This window comes from Amia ocellicauda, chromosome 12, assembly GCF_036373705.1.
Source record: "Amia ocellicauda isolate fAmiCal2 chromosome 12, fAmiCal2.hap1, whole genome shotgun sequence".
NCBI lineage: Eukaryota > Metazoa > Chordata > Actinopteri > Amiiformes > Amiidae > Amia > Amia ocellicauda.
The window spans coordinates 3,790,274-3,808,201 of record NC_089861.1 but is presented as its reverse complement, the minus strand read 5'-3'; the positions used below and the strand labels follow the sequence as shown (position 1 = coordinate 3,808,201).

Below are 17,928 nucleotides of genomic sequence, written 5' to 3'. Positions count from 1 at the left end.
TCCAAATATGTTTTATTGAATGCAACTTCAGATGCATATAGTATTTTAGTATATTCCAACGTGAGAGAAATATGAATTTGACTGATATTTATCTTTATAATATATTTAGCGTCTGTTAAAGGTTAATGAATACATGAAGATGAACCGTGACAACCATTGTGGAATGGAAGCCAAATGGTTTACAAAAATGTACCAGTTCAAGGTTGGCTGATACTGTCATAATGCTGAAAAGGACGTGTGTAAAAGATCTATCGGTTGTAATGTACTGTAATTCATCAACACCAGATCCACAGGGTACAGCGATAAGGGAACAAAGAGGTGACATGGATACGAACAACAGTGTGACGCACTGGGGTTATGCAAAGGTACAGGTTTACAGCAGCGATCCCACCTTGCTTAATATGAAGAAGGAGAGGACTCCTCTATTACCCAGATTTATAACTACAATTGGCTAAGACAGCAGACCAACTGGACAGAAACTGAGCTCAAATTGCAGACTTCAAATGCATAACTGGGCCTATTTGAAAAGAAAACAACAACATTATTTTAAAAGGACCCTTCAATGATTAATGACAGACAGACATAATGCCTACAAAGTGGGAAGAGAGCAGTATAATCAACTGCCAATATTTACATCTCTCTCTCTCTCTCTCTCTCTCTCTCTCTCTCTCTCCAATCACACTATTCTGATACAAGTGATAATGTCTAAACTCAGTCATCTGGAATATTACACATTTTATACATATATATTTAAAAGTATGCTCCAGTATCTAAAACATGGTACAAGTTTGCCAAGGGTGCTATTTTATTCTCAGGCTGGCCCAGTATTGACCCCTTTACCTTTTCCCTGTAGTATTTACCATACAGCCAGTGATTCATCACACACCTTTAAGAGCCATTGTAATACCAGCTACTGCTTTTATAATCCTGCGAATTACACTTGTACTTTCCAATGCAGTTGTGTCTCACATCTGTGTTGTGCTCAGTCTGTAAACCAATCATAACAATGGCTTTGTGGTGAGCAGTTAAAGGCAGGCTTAAGCTAACAAAATACAGTGATACATTATGAGATTACTTATTGTCATTTTCAGCCGTCTAGGCTTCATAACACAAATGGTTATGAATAAAAATCATAACTGTGGGCCTCAAACAATTAAAAGTTTGGGTGACATGCTCATTTTGTTGTTTTACACTTGTTTTTGTTAGTTTTTGTATAAAATGGTTTGTCAGGTCTTAAGATTTCAACAACTTTGTAATTTTCATGGGAGAATTCCAAAAACCCGAGACTGGGTTTGCAATCTGAAGCCACAGGCTGTGAACCAAGCTATTCCTGTAAAGCGAATCAAGAAAATACAAGTGTTCCCTCATTAGAAAAACCAACTTACTAAAACACATTCTTTAATAATTAAGGACAGTATTCTCTCCATCTGCCAAGTCTGCTCATACTGTCTGTCATACATTCAGGTGTAAAATCAAAAGATACAGATGGTATTTAACTGCCCTCCTTCCCTCCCCCTCCTCCACCCCCCAAAAAAGAATTACACTCAGAAGTATGAGATGTTTCTCATTTCCATCCGAATCTTAAAAACCTTCTTCCTGTGATTAATCAAGTTTATGGACCCTCCTTTTTGATGTTGTTGTTACTGTCTCATTTTCATTGGTATGTTTATTTGATAATACCGATCATTGATATGGAATGTGTTGAAGGGATTCTGGAGAACTTGTGATAGTCTGCTGCCTAACAGACACCACACACATTAACCACAAATATGTAAATATGTTTACCCAAGGGTGTGTGTAAGAGTTATCTATTGCCACATTACACTTGTGTGTATTATTTCAAAATCATTTATCTTCCTTAATTAGGGGGGTTTTCTGCCTGAAAGGTATTTAAATTGGACCTGGTCAGTTTCATTCTGCTGGAGCTACTTGTGTGCTGGATCTACCTTCAGCAGTAAACAGGTGAGTTTTATTTCCATTACATATGCTTACAGTATTTATATATATATACTTTTTTCTGCCTACTGAATATATTTAATGGCCTTTTATTTAAGACATCTTTAAACCATGAAGACAGTTGTGTTTTTGGTTTGCTTCATCGCACTCAATGCTGCTATTCCAGTAAGTATCTTCAATTTACATGTGCTTATATTATGAATTACAAATACTTGTGATTGATCCTGTTTCTGCAGAACAGAAATAATAAATGTACACACATGTATCATCATTAATAATACTACAGAGCTTACAGTTTTCAAAAAACAAATCCTTGAAAATATGTTATTCAAGTATATATTCCTAAATGTATACAAAATATTGTTTCTACTTTGTACTACTATATCAAGACAATCTTTTGTTGTTTTGATGTTCAATTTGTTTCTATGTTTATTGTTTTACCAGTTATTCTTGAATGTTGGGGATACTAGTGATTAAATGAAAATGTTTTACAATAATAACACAAAAAATATAATTTGTTTCTTGTTTCTACATGTAGGTGTTTCTAAAAATTATTCAGTGCATGTTTTATACATATGTATTGTTTGGTGTTGTAGAGGTGTGTTTTACATACCTAAAAACATATAGTTTAAGATAAGGGAAATGGCAAGTGACTTAAAGGACACAATAAATGTATGTGCGTCAGTATGTGTAGCTGTGATTGGTAAGATGGGGGCTAGTTTTTGCTAGAACAGGCATTTGTCCTCTATTGTATTTGCTTTGGAGAAAGTCCATGTCCTCTCATCAACAGCTTTACACTGACTGTTCCTTCTTTGGTTACAAATATGGTCATTTAAATACGATAGGGCAGATCTGGTAATATCAAAATGGCTTTGAGAGGCTTGTATTCATGCTCCTGTGTTCCAGGATGAAGAGGATTTTCCTCTCCACCTCGATCGTTCCATCTCCTCCAGTGAAGTGAGTGCAAACAATAAACACATGCATTTCAGGAATTAAAACTAAACCTTATAAACAGGAAACAGACCCAGATTTTAATAAGACTAGAGCCAACACATTTATCCTTCCATACAGCCCATCACCCAGTGAACATTTAATAGGAGCTCAGAAGGGATGTTTAATGGATCCACAGTTGACAGGACATGTCTTTGAGCTCTTGTATCAATTTGTGTTTTTTTACCTCTATCTGGAAAAGCTGCATATTATATTAGAGGGGTCCAAAACTGACTTCTCAAACACTCCTTGCATTAAGACACACCTAATTATACAATACAACATAACACAATATAATGTCATGAAATGTTATATCATTAACATGACAGAATATAAAACTTCCCTATTCTCTTTGACAGGAGGGAATGCAGGCGTTCGAGATTCTCACGTATTTAATTCGACTGTTGGCAGCAGCAACACGAACCCCAGCAACAACAACCGCAGCCACAACAACTGTGCCCACAACAACTGTGCCCACAACAACTGTGCCCACAACAACTGTGCCCACAACAAATGGAACGCTTTAACCAGCTGCATCGGTCTCACTAACTGTCTGCAATGCATCCTTTATGGACTTAAATAATTAATCTTATCAATAAATATGACAATTTACAACTCCGTCTCCATTGTTTTATTAGTTAGAGCTTTGCAATGAAATTATTCAGTTTATGATAACTAATAAACATCTTATTCTCATTTCATATACAGTACTTCCATACAAGGCTCCCGACTTCCGGAAGGCCCAAGACAGTCCAGGTGTCTTGGGATGCCGTTTGAATGTAGCATACGTTCAAAAACAGGCCCATGTGAAGTGAAAGGAAGCCCTTGTGAGATAATCAAGTCCACTGCCTTTATACTGAGAAGACTACATGGGAACCAAGCCCCAGTATATTCCTACTTTTGATCAGAGAACTGAGCCACACTGACAGTAATGCCTCTTCTTCCCGGTCCGACTTGAGAAGCAATCAAACTAGAAACCATATTAGTTATGGCTGCAGGTGCTGTTACCACTGTGATCGGAAAGAAAAGAGCGCACTATTCAATACAGATTGTTTGATTGATTTTGTGTGCGTCTGAGTGTGCGTGCATGCGTGCGTGCATGTGTGTGTATGTGTGTAGCCTGTTTCCTCTAATTCCATCTAATTCCATCTAATTCCATCTCCAATTCCCTCAGCCAACTGGGTTAGGGCCGACATATTTCCAGTACACTCAACACTGCAGCTCCTGAAAGAAGACCTTTTGTTCAAGTGTGTCAAATGCTGCCCTCTAGTGTTCATGAGTTTGTATGTTCTTTTTTCCTGGTATACATCACATACCATTGAATTGGAGTGAATTGTCTACCTGGAGAACATCTAGAATAGATCTTTATGCAATATATACATGTGTGTGCGTTTATGTAAAACAACATACACTCTGTAACAGAATGACTTTGGAGTACAAAGCAAAAGAAAGAAATACAAAAGAAGAACACACAAGCAACATTGCAGTGAGGTCTGTTAAAATCTGAACATCTAGAAGACCAGTGTCAAGACCTTTTAAGGTGCCATGATGGGGTTTTACAATTTGGGAGTGTTTTGGTTAATGTTGTATTTAGGTTACAGAGATCCAAGAAATAACACAAGTATTTTATATTGTTGAAAGTGTGAAAACAATAAAATGGCATGGGCCAGACACATTGCCAGAAGAACAGACCAAATATGGACAAAATAAGCTATTGTCATGTCTTCCCCTTGCACTTCCACACGTCAACACCAGAGGTCATCATCCCCTGAATACTGAACGAAGCTCCTCACCTTCCACAATCATCCACTTTACATTCCAGGCTTCCATGTGCACTTCTTCCATCACTCTCTTTTCCCATTGGTCCTCACTGCCTACCTCTGTCACCTGCTTCCCTCAGCCCTGTGTATTTATAGCCCTCTGTTTCCCTCACTCACTGCTAAGCCTTGTCTACTTCCTAGTAACAACCTAAGCATTTATATCCTTTGTATTGCCTACCTGTGTCTCGACCTGTGCCTGTTCCCATGTATTCTGATTATTGAATTTCCTGTATTACCCTGTTTGCCTGGTTCTGACCTCTAGCTTGATTTTCTTGACCCTGACTTCTGGATTGCCTTCTTGCTCCTGTTTGCCAGCTCCTGCCCCCATGTCCGTTAATTGACTTTGCTATTTGGATTTGTTAACACCGCACTTGGGTCCACTCCCCTAGTTTCTGAACCCGTTACGGCTATAGAGTGGATCCCAGGAGATAAAAACAGACCCAGGTGTTCTCCCATAGGTGTTCAATTGTGTTGAGATCTGGTGACTGTGGAGGCCATAGCATATGATTCACATCATTCAGTGACCCACGTGCCCTGTGGATGGGGCATTGTCATCCTGGAAGAGACACTCCCATCAGGAGAGAAATGTGTCACCATAGGGTAAAGGTGAACACTCAGAATAACTGTGTAATGATGTGCAGTAACCCTTTGGGACAAGTGGACCCAAACCATGCCAGGAAAATGCCCCCCACAGCATAACAGAGCCTCCGGACCCCTCACTGTAGGGGTCCAGCAGTCAGGCCTGTCCCGTTCTCTTGGTGTCGCCACACGTGCACTCGCCCACTTGTCCAGAACACGAGCCAGTTGAGCGTCTGTGTGACTGAAGCTCCTGCCATTCGTGCTCCAATAATGACCCCTCTTTCACAGTCACTTAGATCCTTTCCTCTTGCTATCTTGATCCAAAATCAAGGTCAACTGGGCCTGCTCAGCATTTGTAAGGTAACATCACTATAAGTAGTATGCTTTGGCAAGTTTATTATATGTGTTACATCACAGGCACATAGAAACAGTATACTATGTACATAAAACAAAAACATCAATGTAATAACAAACAAATCAGTTGTTTGCATGAGAAAATAATAATAACAAAAAATATTACCATAGATTGAATATAATGTGAAATACAATGAAGAAGAAGATAAAGAAGGAGAGGAGGAGGATAATATACTGACTATCTTCTCAGCCCAGTTCAGCACACCCATGCATTTATGATGTCCAGAATCTGGCTGATGGTGACTCCAGAGATAAAAGCACTCGGGGGGCCCAGCTAAATGAGGGAGGGAAACATTGATTTATTTGATTTGATCCTGACAGGAGTGAAACTTCTGAAAGAACAAAGGTGAAGTATATACTTCAGGTGAGCATGCCAGGAACTCCTGTTACTCTTCAATCTGGAATAACACATTGTACAGTGAGAAGCATCATTTTAAGGAATGGATATTAGGACTGAAATATGCCAATTTGTTTAACAATATTTAACAATTTTTTAGTGCATATAAAATTACCAATTACTGAAGATGTATCTATGTATTCAAAAATTAGAGAAATACAGTAAAGTGCTAATGTTACCTACTCAATGTGTTAAGGAGAAGCTCTCCGAGTAGAATGATATCCTGTATACGATTGGTTGAAACACATTCTGAAATGTTCCTATTTAAATAAATCCCACCTGACAAATGGCCAATCATATCACATTAACTAAACCGTGTTAATAATGTTGTTTTGTCTCAGACCATATTTCCTAATATTATGAAAGACAGTGTGGCAGTGACCATGGATTAATTACTCCCACTTCAGGACCAGCAAGCTTAGATGTTTGAATCTGTGGAATACTATAATGCCATCTATAGTGACATGATACACTTTACGAAATAATTTCAGACCTCAATGACACAGCATGAACGTTTAAAATCTTTAGGCTATGACTCAGTCTGTCTTTGGGGAGATTAATCATTACATATATTTATATTCTCACACAGTGCTGGCTGAAAAATGCTATTTAAATATAAGGCAGTGTTGCTGTGTTGTTTAAGCCCCTTGCAAACTAGCACACCAACCCGGGTTATGACCCATTTCTTGTCAACCTGGGTTATGATTTCCGTTAATGTGAAAACACGGATATGAGCCAGCCAGCCAGCCCTGACCCAGGTACAGCAAGACAAGAGCTGTGATAAGACAATAAGAACATAAGAAAGTGTCCAATCAAGAGAAGGCCATTCGCCCCATTGTGCTCGTTTGGCGTCCATTAATAACTGGATCCAAGGATCCTATCCTGTTGATTGTAAATGTTCCCAAATTTTCAGCTTCAACCACATTGTGACGCCTCTCTGTGTGAAGAAGTGTCTCCTGTTTTCTGTCTTGAATGCCTTGAAGCCCAATTTCCATTTGTGTCCCCGGATGCGTGTGTCCCTGCTGATCTGGAAAAGCTCCTCTGGTTTGATGTGGTCGATGCCTTTCATGATTTTGAAGACTTGAATCAAGTCCCCACGTAGTCTCCTGTGTTCCAGGGTGAAAAGGTTCAGGTCCTCAGTCTCTCAGTAGGACTTTCCCTTCAGACCTGGAATAAGTCTGGTTGCTCTCCTCTGAACTGCCTCTAGAGCAGCGATATCTTTCTTGAAGTGTGGAGCCCAGAACTGTCCACAGTATCCAGATGAGCTCTAACTAGTGCATTGTACAGTCTGAACATCACTGCCCTTGTTCTCAATTCTACACTTTTGACAATATACCCCAGCATTGTGTTTGCCTTTTTTATTGCTTCCCCACATTGTTTGGATGGAGAAAGTGAGGAGTCCACATAGACTCCTATGTCTTTCTCATGCGTTACTTCATCTAGATAGGTGCCAGCACATATATTACTTTTTTAATTCATTATTATTTTAATTGTATTATTATTATTTTAATTATTATTATTATTATTATTATTATTATTATTATTATTATTATTTTCTTAGCAGATGGCCCATGACCAACCCAACCCCCACCCCCCAAAATAATAATTGAATAAAATAATAAAGTAAGTAGTATATTTATGACAACAGCTTACTATTTTGTATCAATATATTAATCAATTCATACAATGTTGATATGCATTTACAGCATACTATTGCTCTTTTTAAAATTTAAATTGTGGTTAAAGGGGTCTTAAAGCCAAGGCAGTTATTTGACATGTGGCCCCCTGATTAATTTAGGTTGCTCACCACTAGTGTAGATTCACCTGAATGTATTATACTTTTGAGTTTAGCAGCGTTTGGGCTTTTACCATAATCTGTTAGATAATATTCAATTTTAATAATCAGTATACTATACTGTTTAAATAGTATGTCATGAAGTTCTTTTCTATTAATTATCTGCTGGCATTTGTGATTGCCTGAAAGGTCTTGCATAAGTTAGTTTTGTGTGTGAATATACAGGCTGCCAAGACATACCCTAATGAACAATAAGTCTCAAATAATGCACCCTTAATGTAATTTCCATAAAAATGTGAAATTTGCTTGCTGTGTCACTGAGGTCTTAATCAAATTCTTAAAAGTCTTATTGTATGACTGTAGATTGCATTAGCATTTTGCAAATCTTAGATCTTAGAAAGATCTTAGCTTTTCCAAAAGTGGGTGTGTTAGTAATCCTTGCTTTTGAGTATGCCACTCACTTAGTCAATGCAACAGTGTATTTCAAAATTGTGTTGGTATTTTGGTAATAAGTTATTTGACATAACAATGGTGTCCACGTGTACATTTCAGAAGACATATGATTGGCCATTCAGTGGTGGCACTTCTTTAAATAGGAGCCCTTCAGAAAGCGTTTCATCCAGCCTGACACAGGGTATCATTCCACTCAGACACCTTCTCCTCCAGCGTTGAGAAGGTAATGTTTGAACTCTAAGATTTTTCTGTGCTGTTTTTGGGATGTCCAAAGCAGCACTCGTATGTACACAGGATGAGTTGGAAGAACATTTGTGAAATATTACAATGCTGAAATGAAACATGTTTCTTAATCCTTTGCCTTTCTCTACAGCCTCCAAGCTTAACATGAAGACTGTGTTTCTTGTCATGTGCCTCATAGCACTGAGCTTGGCTCTCCCGGTATGTATTCATTGTGTGATTTTAAACAGATTTGGGCACTGTAGAAATAAATGATTTGGAGATGCTCCAATATATATATATATATATATTGATTATAATTATATTTCTTAGCAGACACCCTTATGCAGGGTGACTTACAATTGTTACAATATATCACACTATTTTTTACATACAATTACCCAATACAGCTGGGTCTTTACTGGAGCAATGTAGGTACAGTATCTTGCTCAAGGGTTAAACAGCAGAACCCCACACCTGGGACTGAACCACAACCCTGTGCTTATTATTTTAACACTAAGTCTATTTTTTGAAGTTCATCCTATTTCCATAAAACTAACACAATCGCTTTCTATTACTAGTTCTTTGAATCATGTTAACCTCATTGACATGTGTCTTTCTCCAGATTGAAGATGAACTCGAACGCATAGCACGGTCAGCTGAAGTACGTACCTGAACTTGTATGACTTTAGCAAGAAAACAGATCTGTGTTTATAACTTAAACTGGGATATTTGTAGCTACTTGTTTATATGTATTATTTTCTAAATACATATTTTCCTTGTATGAAATGCCATCAGTGAAACTTTATCACATTAATATCTATCACACAAAGTTCACTGTTGATGTATGTTTATGTAATAACTACTGCTTTATATTGTGATGATTATTCATTATTATTATGGTTTTTATTAATAATAATAACACGGGACGATAATAATAATTTGTACAATTGTACCTTGACAATTTCCAATGTGGTATTTCTACAAAGTATCAATGTCCTCTTCCTTATTTAGCAAGCTGCTCCGAGTCCCCTTTTCGCTGGATTTGACGTCAACAAGCTTATTGAGATTATTAAAGCACTGCTGCCTCTGCTCACAATGGGATGATAAACTGGTCAGTACATTTTCAAAATACATATCAATTATCCACCTCTTATTCTTCTACTTTCTTCTTCTTCTCTTTCTAGCCTCAGTTCTGAATTTCAAAAGGGGCCACTTAATAAACTCATTTCAAATGGTTTATATAGTGTACCATGTGTCCACATTCTGCACCTTTAGAACGATCATTCTGTCACATTTTAAAATCTTCTTCTGTCCCTTGACAATCATGGCAAGAGTGCACACAAGGAACAGCTGTAAAGGCATTGTGATAGTTTTCTTTTTTGTATTCTGTGTTGTCACATTTGCAGTCTTGTCTTTTTGGTGTCCTTTTTTTATTTTAAATTGTCCTTCAAACACATATAGAAAGCCATAGCCAGTGCTGGATATAGGTTATCTATATGTATCTGTATTATCTACTTGTGACTTACATTTGATGCTCTTACGAGTGTAATAGCATACATGAATTCCAGTTTGGAAAAAGACATGTAAACAAATTCCTCTTGAATCACAGGATACCAGGTTAACACTTTCTTTGTATTCTGCAGGAAACTCTTGTGTCTTCCAGATTCCCAGCATGAGCTCAAAACTGCTCCTTTAGGCTACAGCAGCTTCCACTAACCCCGGCCTGCTTCCTGTTCACAGCTGTACATCTCAGTCTGATCTTTAACCAAAGCTTAAAAGCATTTAACACACAATCATGTTTGTTCTTTTCTGTGTATATTGTAACATTGTACACTAATTGTTTGTATGTGCATGTAATATAACATGTCAAATAAACATGTCAAAGCATAAGTTTCCTTATCAAGTGTATTTCATTACTTTACAATGTGTACATTTGAACCTCTCTTCACCCCATGAACTTTAAGGCAGATTTGTATTGGGGTCAGTCAGAAACCCTGTGTAGGTACATCTACTGATTCAATACAAAATGAAATGCTATGTAACCCCCCTTCAAGTCTCTTGGAGAGAAAATATGACCGTATTTTCAACAACTCAGCAAAGTGGAAAGATGTGACGATTTGGTGAAATGTCAAGTTGAAACACACACAGATATGTAGCTTTAAAAGGTTACAGACTACAAGTCTTAATACACAGATTACAAAATGTGTATAACTGTTGTTTATATCTACAGCTGTAACTGGATTACTGATTCTGACAATGTTTTAAATGTTAACCTTTGGTTGAGGAGCTGGAGCTGGAACTCAATTCGTTTTTTCATTTTCTTATTTGGTACAGAAGTCTTCATGGGCAGAGCAACACAGAGTACTTTAGAGAATGAGAGGAAGGTAGACACAAAAATACATGGTGTGAGCAGCATAATTGAGGATTGCTGCAAACAGTCACAACACAGAGTAAGCTATGTGGACAGAGGCAGGCATAGTGAGATGAGATAATGCTATTAGGCACGGAGGAGATGGGAGTTGTCTAAGTGCCTCACCTCTAGTCTGTTCACATCCCGTCAGACCTAGTCTAGTCGTCTCTGTAGTTGTTGATAGGGCAACCAGGCACGTGAGGTGATGTAAATTAGTCTTATTACATGGTGATAGACAGAATTGTCCATTTGTTGTGGTACTGGGACATCTCAACCTATATACACCATATCAACAGCTCCAATTATAGCAGCACGCCGAGTTACCTCGCCCCCTTTGACAGACAATTCCAGATAACCATCAAAGAGAACATGCAGGCTGGTACTGGAACATAGAGATTATCCCACAGAGAGCACACATCTTATAGCTTTTGCAAACCCCCCAAAGGAAGACAGATTTGGGAAAGAACAAATTTTAGACATGAAGTCCAATGACAGCTGCATCACCATGTGGGAAGACCATATATTCATGTGCTAGATGCTTTCCAATTTCTGCTATTTGCTTGCTTTTTTCTGGTTTAGACGATAGATCACCTTAAACAAAATATTGAAGATGGCAGGATATCATGACAGTAGATTGTTTCCAGTGACAAAATATCGATGTCACGTTGAGAAGCTCCTAGTATTTTCTGTGACACAACAACAGTAGAAACTGGGTCCTTGGAGAGTGATTTGTAGTCCAGTCATGGTAGGTTTCTTTTAGAGATACAGAGAGTTTATTCTTCTTCTCACCAATTCTCTCACTGTGAAACTCCTTGTAGCAGCGATCACCACTCATGAGAGCATGAAGCAGACGTGCAGGCACTTCATCGTCTGCTACCTGCTTAATGACGAAGTTATGCAGCTTTTTCCCAGCACTTGCATGATGAAGGGATTGCCTCTATTACACACAAAGTCCAGCAGCCGTGCCACATTTCTTTTCAGATGCTCTGCTTTTCTACCTGTGAGATCATGATGGACCATTGCAGATTCACTGTGGTCCATTGAGCCGTCATTTGTCATCTCTCTCAAGTTGTTTGATATGAGAAGAATCTCATGAAAGATTATCTGCCATTCAACCACAATAACTGTGCTTCTTGTCTGGCCCACAATTCCACTCTTGTTCTTAGATGCCCTCTGGATAGATTGCTCACATTTCATGTCCTACAGCATTGAAGCAGCCAGCATGGTCTTTCACTGCTGGAGCCCGAGTCCAAGTGCTTTTAATTTTTTATTGATGAAAATGCATTTTAAATTAATATTAATGGATTTAAAAGAAATTAATTGTTTTGAGGGTGGAATGGTTTTGTTTTATTTTATTTCTCAAATGCATTGGCCATCTTTGTTAAGAATGTAGAAGACCGTTTTGGTTTGTTTTTTTCCTTTGTTGGTTTGTCTGATGCATTACCCGTTTATTTCAATGGATTAGATTGTTTTGTTATAATTTTGTTATTTTGGCAATTTGCCATATTATCACTAATTTAATTATTTTTTGCTTTATGTATATGTTCACTGCGAGTTTATTTTGCATTTTTTTTTTTTTAAACACTTTAGGATTTAAAAGTTTTTAAAGGATTTTAGATGGGAATTAAAGAATAATAAGTCAAAAGTATTAAAATTTGTAGGTTTTTAAATCTGTAAATGTAAAATACTTGACCAATAAACAGTATTTTACTGGGAGCCACTCAGTGGGTCAGTGACCACGAGATCCACAGACCACATCATTCAAACACAATCAGACAATTTGATGCCATGATGATGCACCAAAACAGCTCACATTACATGGTTTACTGAAGTACCGCCCACTGCTGTGAGAGGCTGACCTGCACCAGAGGAGCGGGACTGGATTTGCATGTTAGATATATATTTAACTCTACATTTATATTTATTTATTTATATTTACACTAAACATTTAACTTTGAAATAAATATTTAGTTTGCAAATCCCATATTTAGGATTTAGCTCAAAACTTAATCAAATGATAAATATTTATTTTTCAAAAATGGAGACTTAGCATTTATTAATATATATATATGGAAAAGTATTTACTAAATCTGGAAAATTAGATTTAAGTTAAATCTAAAAAAAAAAAAAAACACACTCAGAAAGTGTGCTCTAGTCTAGTCCCCCACGACTTCCTCCAGCACATGCCTTACCCTGCATTCACGACATGTGGAAATTACAGTAGAAACCACTTTGTCGGAGCAACAACTTGACAATGGTCACGCAATGACCTTGAATTAACCCGTTCAGACGCCAAGATGGAGGTTTTCTGCATACTTAGTTTTGTGCTTGTAATAATTATCTACATAATTACACACATACATACAACATTCAGATATACTGAAATACAGAAGGTATCAAGAACTTACATAAATGTGTGGTTTGAATGTCAAAGTTAGTGGTATTGTGGTGGCTGAGTTAGTGTCATTAGCCCAGGTGAAAAAAGCAGTTCAAAAACATATGAACATTCATTGTACTTAAGGAGGCAAACATTATTGAATTAATCAATGATTGGCATTTAATTACACTTTACAAACAAATTGCATGCCTTGTTGTGGTTTGCTTATATTTCTGAATTTGTGACATTACAATTCGTTACAAAGTGGGAGAAATCAGGGGCTCGTATTTACCATCCTTCCCAGATGACGTGAACGCAGGGTTCGTTAAGGTGCTGGGTTGTGTCCCATTCACTGCTTCTCTGCTGTCATGTCCTCTGTCTGCTCAGTGAACAGTGCTCCCTGCTCTTATAGGAAGAACAATAGGGTCAGAGGTGCAGGTGACGAGGAGGTGATGTGGGGAAGTCCATGTGGGAATGCGACCAGGCGGCGTATGTTTGGCTGTTAACTTAAATGCCACACTTGAAGCAATAAACCAATTCAAAAACGATTAAGGAATAAAGAATAAAGAAATCCAAAACAAGGTTATAATACGTGAAAATAACAAAGAAAAATTGTGAAATATAATAACTTAGTGCACACATTAATGAATAGTGAATAAGAACCCAACAAGCAATAATTAAATTATAAATGATTAAGGCCAATCACGCCTGACTCGTGACACTTCTTTGCATCACCTTTGCCACCTTGGTCTCCTCTGCTTGGCGACTGTTGGTGCTCACTCTCCCCAACCCTGCTGGCGCCACCTCCGCAAGAAAAAGCACCTCCAATGAGCCGTCCACATTCTACTCTTTGGCATCTTAATGCTCTTTTCCTGCCTAATTGGTCAAAACACACTTTCTGTTCTCTCTTCCTTCTCTGTAGATCCCAGGTGAAGCACTGCACCAGACTTGAAGGCCTGATCTTTACTCAAAGCATCAAAGCCAAAATCTTGCGAAAGGAAATGTAAAAGATTAGTAGACAATTAATTATTCTTGACTCACCTGCTGTGTCCTGGGTGGTGTAACCCCTCCTGGCAGCCAGACCCCAGAGAATTCCTGGCTCCGGGGCACTCACCTGGGGGGGAAAGGATTGTGAATAGCAGACGAGATGTTATGTGAATGCAAAGTGATATACTTAATTTAAGACAGCTATTCATTGTGCTTTCTGCCTGTGCGCTCTCTCTCTAAGGTTTTACATGATTCTTTGATACTGGGAGAAGTGGCCAGCTGGACAGCAAGAAGGCAGACATTCGGCCTCGGGAAATGCACCAGCTTGGGGGGAATAGAAGAGATGACCCAGGATAAAAGCATGACTTACCTGAGACACTGCCTGAAACAAAAGGACTCGAGGACTAGCCTGCTAAGAGAGAGAGAGTGATAAGCATAGAATGTTCTTATTGTATACATATTTTTGTTTAAATATTGTTTAAATGTTTTATATTTGTATGGGGGTTATAAAGTTAGCTAGATTAAGGATTTTAGCATTAGGGGCTCTTGTTTTGCTTTGTTTTTTCATTAGATTAGTGTTTACAATTGTATACCACCCCCCCAATTAATTAATAAAGGCGGAAAGTTCAGTTTGAGTTGAGCTTCCCCTGTGTGTTACTGTAGATTGCATTAACATATCTTAGATGTTAGATCTTAGTAAGATCTATCACAAGTGGGTGTGTTAGTAATCCTTGCTTTTGAGTATGCCACTCACTTAGTCAATGCAACAGTGTATTTCAAAATTGTGTTATTTTGAAATAAATTATTTGACATAACAATGGTGTTCACATGTAAATTTCAGAAGACATATGATTGGCCATTCAGTGGTGGCACCTCTTTAAATAGGAGCCCTTCAGAAAGCGTTTCATCCAGCCTGACACAGGGTATCATTCCACTCAGACACTTTCTCCTCCAGTGTTGAGAAGGTAATGTTTGAACTCTATGGTGCTTCTGTGCTGTTTTTGGGATGCAGCACTCTTTTGTGCACAGGATGAGTTGGAAGAACATTTGTGAAATATTACAATGCTGAAACCTACTTCTTAATACTTTGCTTTTCTCTACAGCCTCCAAGCTAAGCATGAAGACTGTGTTTCTTGTCATGTGTCTCATAGCACTGAGCTTTGCTTTCCCGGTATGTATTCATTGTGTGATTTTAAACAGATTTGGGCACTGAAGAAATAAATGATTTTGAGATCCTCCAATATATATATTGATTATAATTATATTTCTTAGCAGACGCCGTTATGCAATTCTTACAACATATCACACTATCGTTTACATACAATTACCCTATACATCTGGGTCTTTACTGGAGCAATCTAGATACAGTATCTTGTTCAAGGGTATAAGAGCAGCACCCCATACCTGGGACTGAACCACAACCCTGTGCTCAGGCGTTTTGTCATGTTGTTGAATTATTTCAACTCTACGTCTACTTTTTGAAGTTAATCTTATTTCCATAAAACTAACACAATCGCTTTCTATTACTAGTTCTTTGAATCATGTTAACCTCATTGACATGTGTCTTTCTCCAGATTGAAGATGAACTCGAACGCATAGCACGGTCAGCTGAAGTACGTACCTGAACTTGTATGACTTTAGCAGGAAAACAGATCTGTGTTTATACCTTAAACTGGGATATTTGTAGCTACTTGTTTATATGTATTATTTTCTAAATACATATTTTCCTTGTATGAAATGCAATCAGTGAAACTTTATCACATTAATATCTATCACACAAAGTTCACTGTTGATGTATGTTTGTGTAATAACTACTACTTTATATTATGATGATTATTAATAATAATAACACAGGACACTAATAATAATTTGTACAGTTGTACCTTGACAATTTCCAATGTTGTATTTTTACAAAGTATCAATGTTCTCTTCCTTATTTAGCAAGCTGCTCCGAGTCCCCTTTTCGCTGTATCAGATGTCAGCAAGCTTATTGAGATTATTAAAGCACTGCTGCCTCTTCTCACAATGGGATGATAAACTGGTCAGTATATTTTCAAAATACATATCATTATCCACCTCTTATTCTTCTACTTTCTTCTTCTTCTCTTTCTAACCTCAGTTCTGAATTTGAAAAGGGGCCACTTAATAAACTCATTTCAAATGGTTTATATAGTGTACCATGTGTCCACATTCTGCACCTTTAGAACGATCATTCTGTCACATTTTAAAATCTTCTTCTGTCCCTTGACAATCATGGCAAGAGTGCACACAAGGAACAGCTGTAAAGGCATTGTGATAGTTTTCTTTTTTGTATTCTGTGTTGTCACATTTGCAGTCTTGTCTTTTTGGTGTCCTTTTTTTATTTTAAATTGTCCTTCAAACACATATAGAAAGCCATAGCCAGTGCTGGATATAGGTTATCTATATGTATCTGTATTATCTACTTGTGACTTACATTTGATGCTCTTACGAGTGTAATAGCATACATGAATTCCAGTTTGGAAAAAGACATGTAAACAAATTCCTCTTGAATCACAGGATACCAGGTTAACACTTTCTTTGTATTCTGCAGGAAACTCTTGTGTCTTCCAGATTCCCAGCATGAGCTCAAAACTGCTCCTTTAGGCTACAGCAGCTTCCACTAACCCCGGCCTGCTTCCTGTTCACAGCTGTACATCTCAGTCTGATCTTTAACCAAAGCTTAAAAGCATTTAACACACAATCATGTTTGTTCTTTTCTGTGTATATTGTAACATTGTACACTCATTGTTTGTATGTGCATGTAATATAACATGTCAAATAAACATGTCAAAGCATACGTTTCCTTATCAAGTGTATTTCATTACTTTAAAATGTGTACATTTGAACCTCTCTTCACCCCTTCAAGGCAGATGTGTACGGTGGTGGTGGTGGGTCAGTCAGAAACCCTGGTTAGGAACATCTACTGATTCAATACAAAATCAAAGGCTATGTAACCCCCCTTCAAGTATTTAGAAAAAAATAGCCTAGACCCCAACTAACCTCAAAAACCCTTCAATCAATGGGCATCCTTGATTTAGTGGGGAATGACACTTAATTTATCCATATAAGTCAATGGTTTCAGAGTTATAACCATTGGAAAATTGCACTTGGTTGCTATGGGCAGCCATCTTGAATTTATGGTGAACTAGATCCAAACTAACCTCAAAACCCCTTCAATCAATGAGGCAACCTTGATTTGGTGGAAAAGAAACCTCTAGATCAAAGAGTTTCTGAGTTATGACTATTTAATCTGGATGCTATAGGCAGCCTCCTTGGATTTTGGCAGCTATTTTAAAACATGGCTGCTGTCGGATTTTGATTTTTTTTTTCAAAATTTCACCTAGTGGAAGCCATGAAGAGAAGTTTTAAAGTCATATGTGTCTATTACCTAAATCAAAATTCAAAATCTCTTAAGTAGCAGATGTATACAGATCTGTAGGGCAGGCTCTGCAATAGGAGACTCTCTGACAAAAGCAAAGATGTCTGCCTATCAATCAAACTTGACTT

The 17,928-nt window shown here is 37.7% G+C and overlaps 1 protein-coding gene and 2 long non-coding RNA genes across 3 annotated transcripts; all 3 read left to right on the top strand.

Annotated features, from left to right (window-relative positions):
• Positions 1 to 1,877: 1,877 nt before the first annotated feature.
• On the top strand, positions 1,878 to 3,555 carry LOC136763982 (hepatitis A virus cellular receptor 1). Its single transcript, XM_066717813.1, has 4 exons — positions 1,878 to 1,962; positions 2,055 to 2,121; positions 2,863 to 2,913; positions 3,306 to 3,555. Exons 2-4 carry the CDS (start codon positions 2,068 to 2,070, stop codon positions 3,471 to 3,473), a joined length of 273 nt encoding a protein of 90 aa, XP_066573910.1. The 5' UTR covers positions 1,878 to 1,962; positions 2,055 to 2,067; the 3' UTR covers positions 3,474 to 3,555.
• A 5,010-nt stretch (positions 3,556 to 8,565) lies between these two features.
• LOC136763981 (uncharacterized) lies at positions 8,566 to 10,516 on the top strand. The gene is made up of 5 exons (XR_010821128.1): positions 8,566 to 8,627; positions 8,778 to 8,845; positions 9,249 to 9,287; positions 9,638 to 9,737; positions 10,270 to 10,516. It is a non-coding gene; the product is annotated as an uncharacterized LOC136763981 (long non-coding RNA).
• A 4,796-nt stretch (positions 10,517 to 15,312) lies between these two features.
• On the top strand, positions 15,313 to 17,218 carry LOC136764245 (uncharacterized). The gene is made up of 5 exons (XR_010821169.1): positions 15,313 to 15,365; positions 15,504 to 15,571; positions 15,975 to 16,013; positions 16,342 to 16,441; positions 16,973 to 17,218. It is a non-coding gene; the product is annotated as an uncharacterized LOC136764245 (long non-coding RNA).
• The last annotated feature ends 710 nt before the right edge of the window (positions 17,219 to 17,928 follow it).

Excerpts from the sequence above, each read along its gene's own strand:
- LOC136763982 (XM_066717813.1), top strand. The coding sequence starts at position 2,068 with ATGAAGACAGTTGTGTTTTTGGTTTGCTTCATCGCACTCAATGCTGCT. Across the intron at positions 2,122-2,862 it reads CACTCAATGCTGCTATTCCA|GATGAAGAGGATTTTCCTCT; the intron begins GTAAGTATCTTC and ends CCTGTGTTCCAG. Across the intron at positions 2,914-3,305 it reads GTTCCATCTCCTCCAGTGAA|GAGGGAATGCAGGCGTTCGA; the intron begins GTGAGTGCAAAC and ends TCTCTTTGACAG.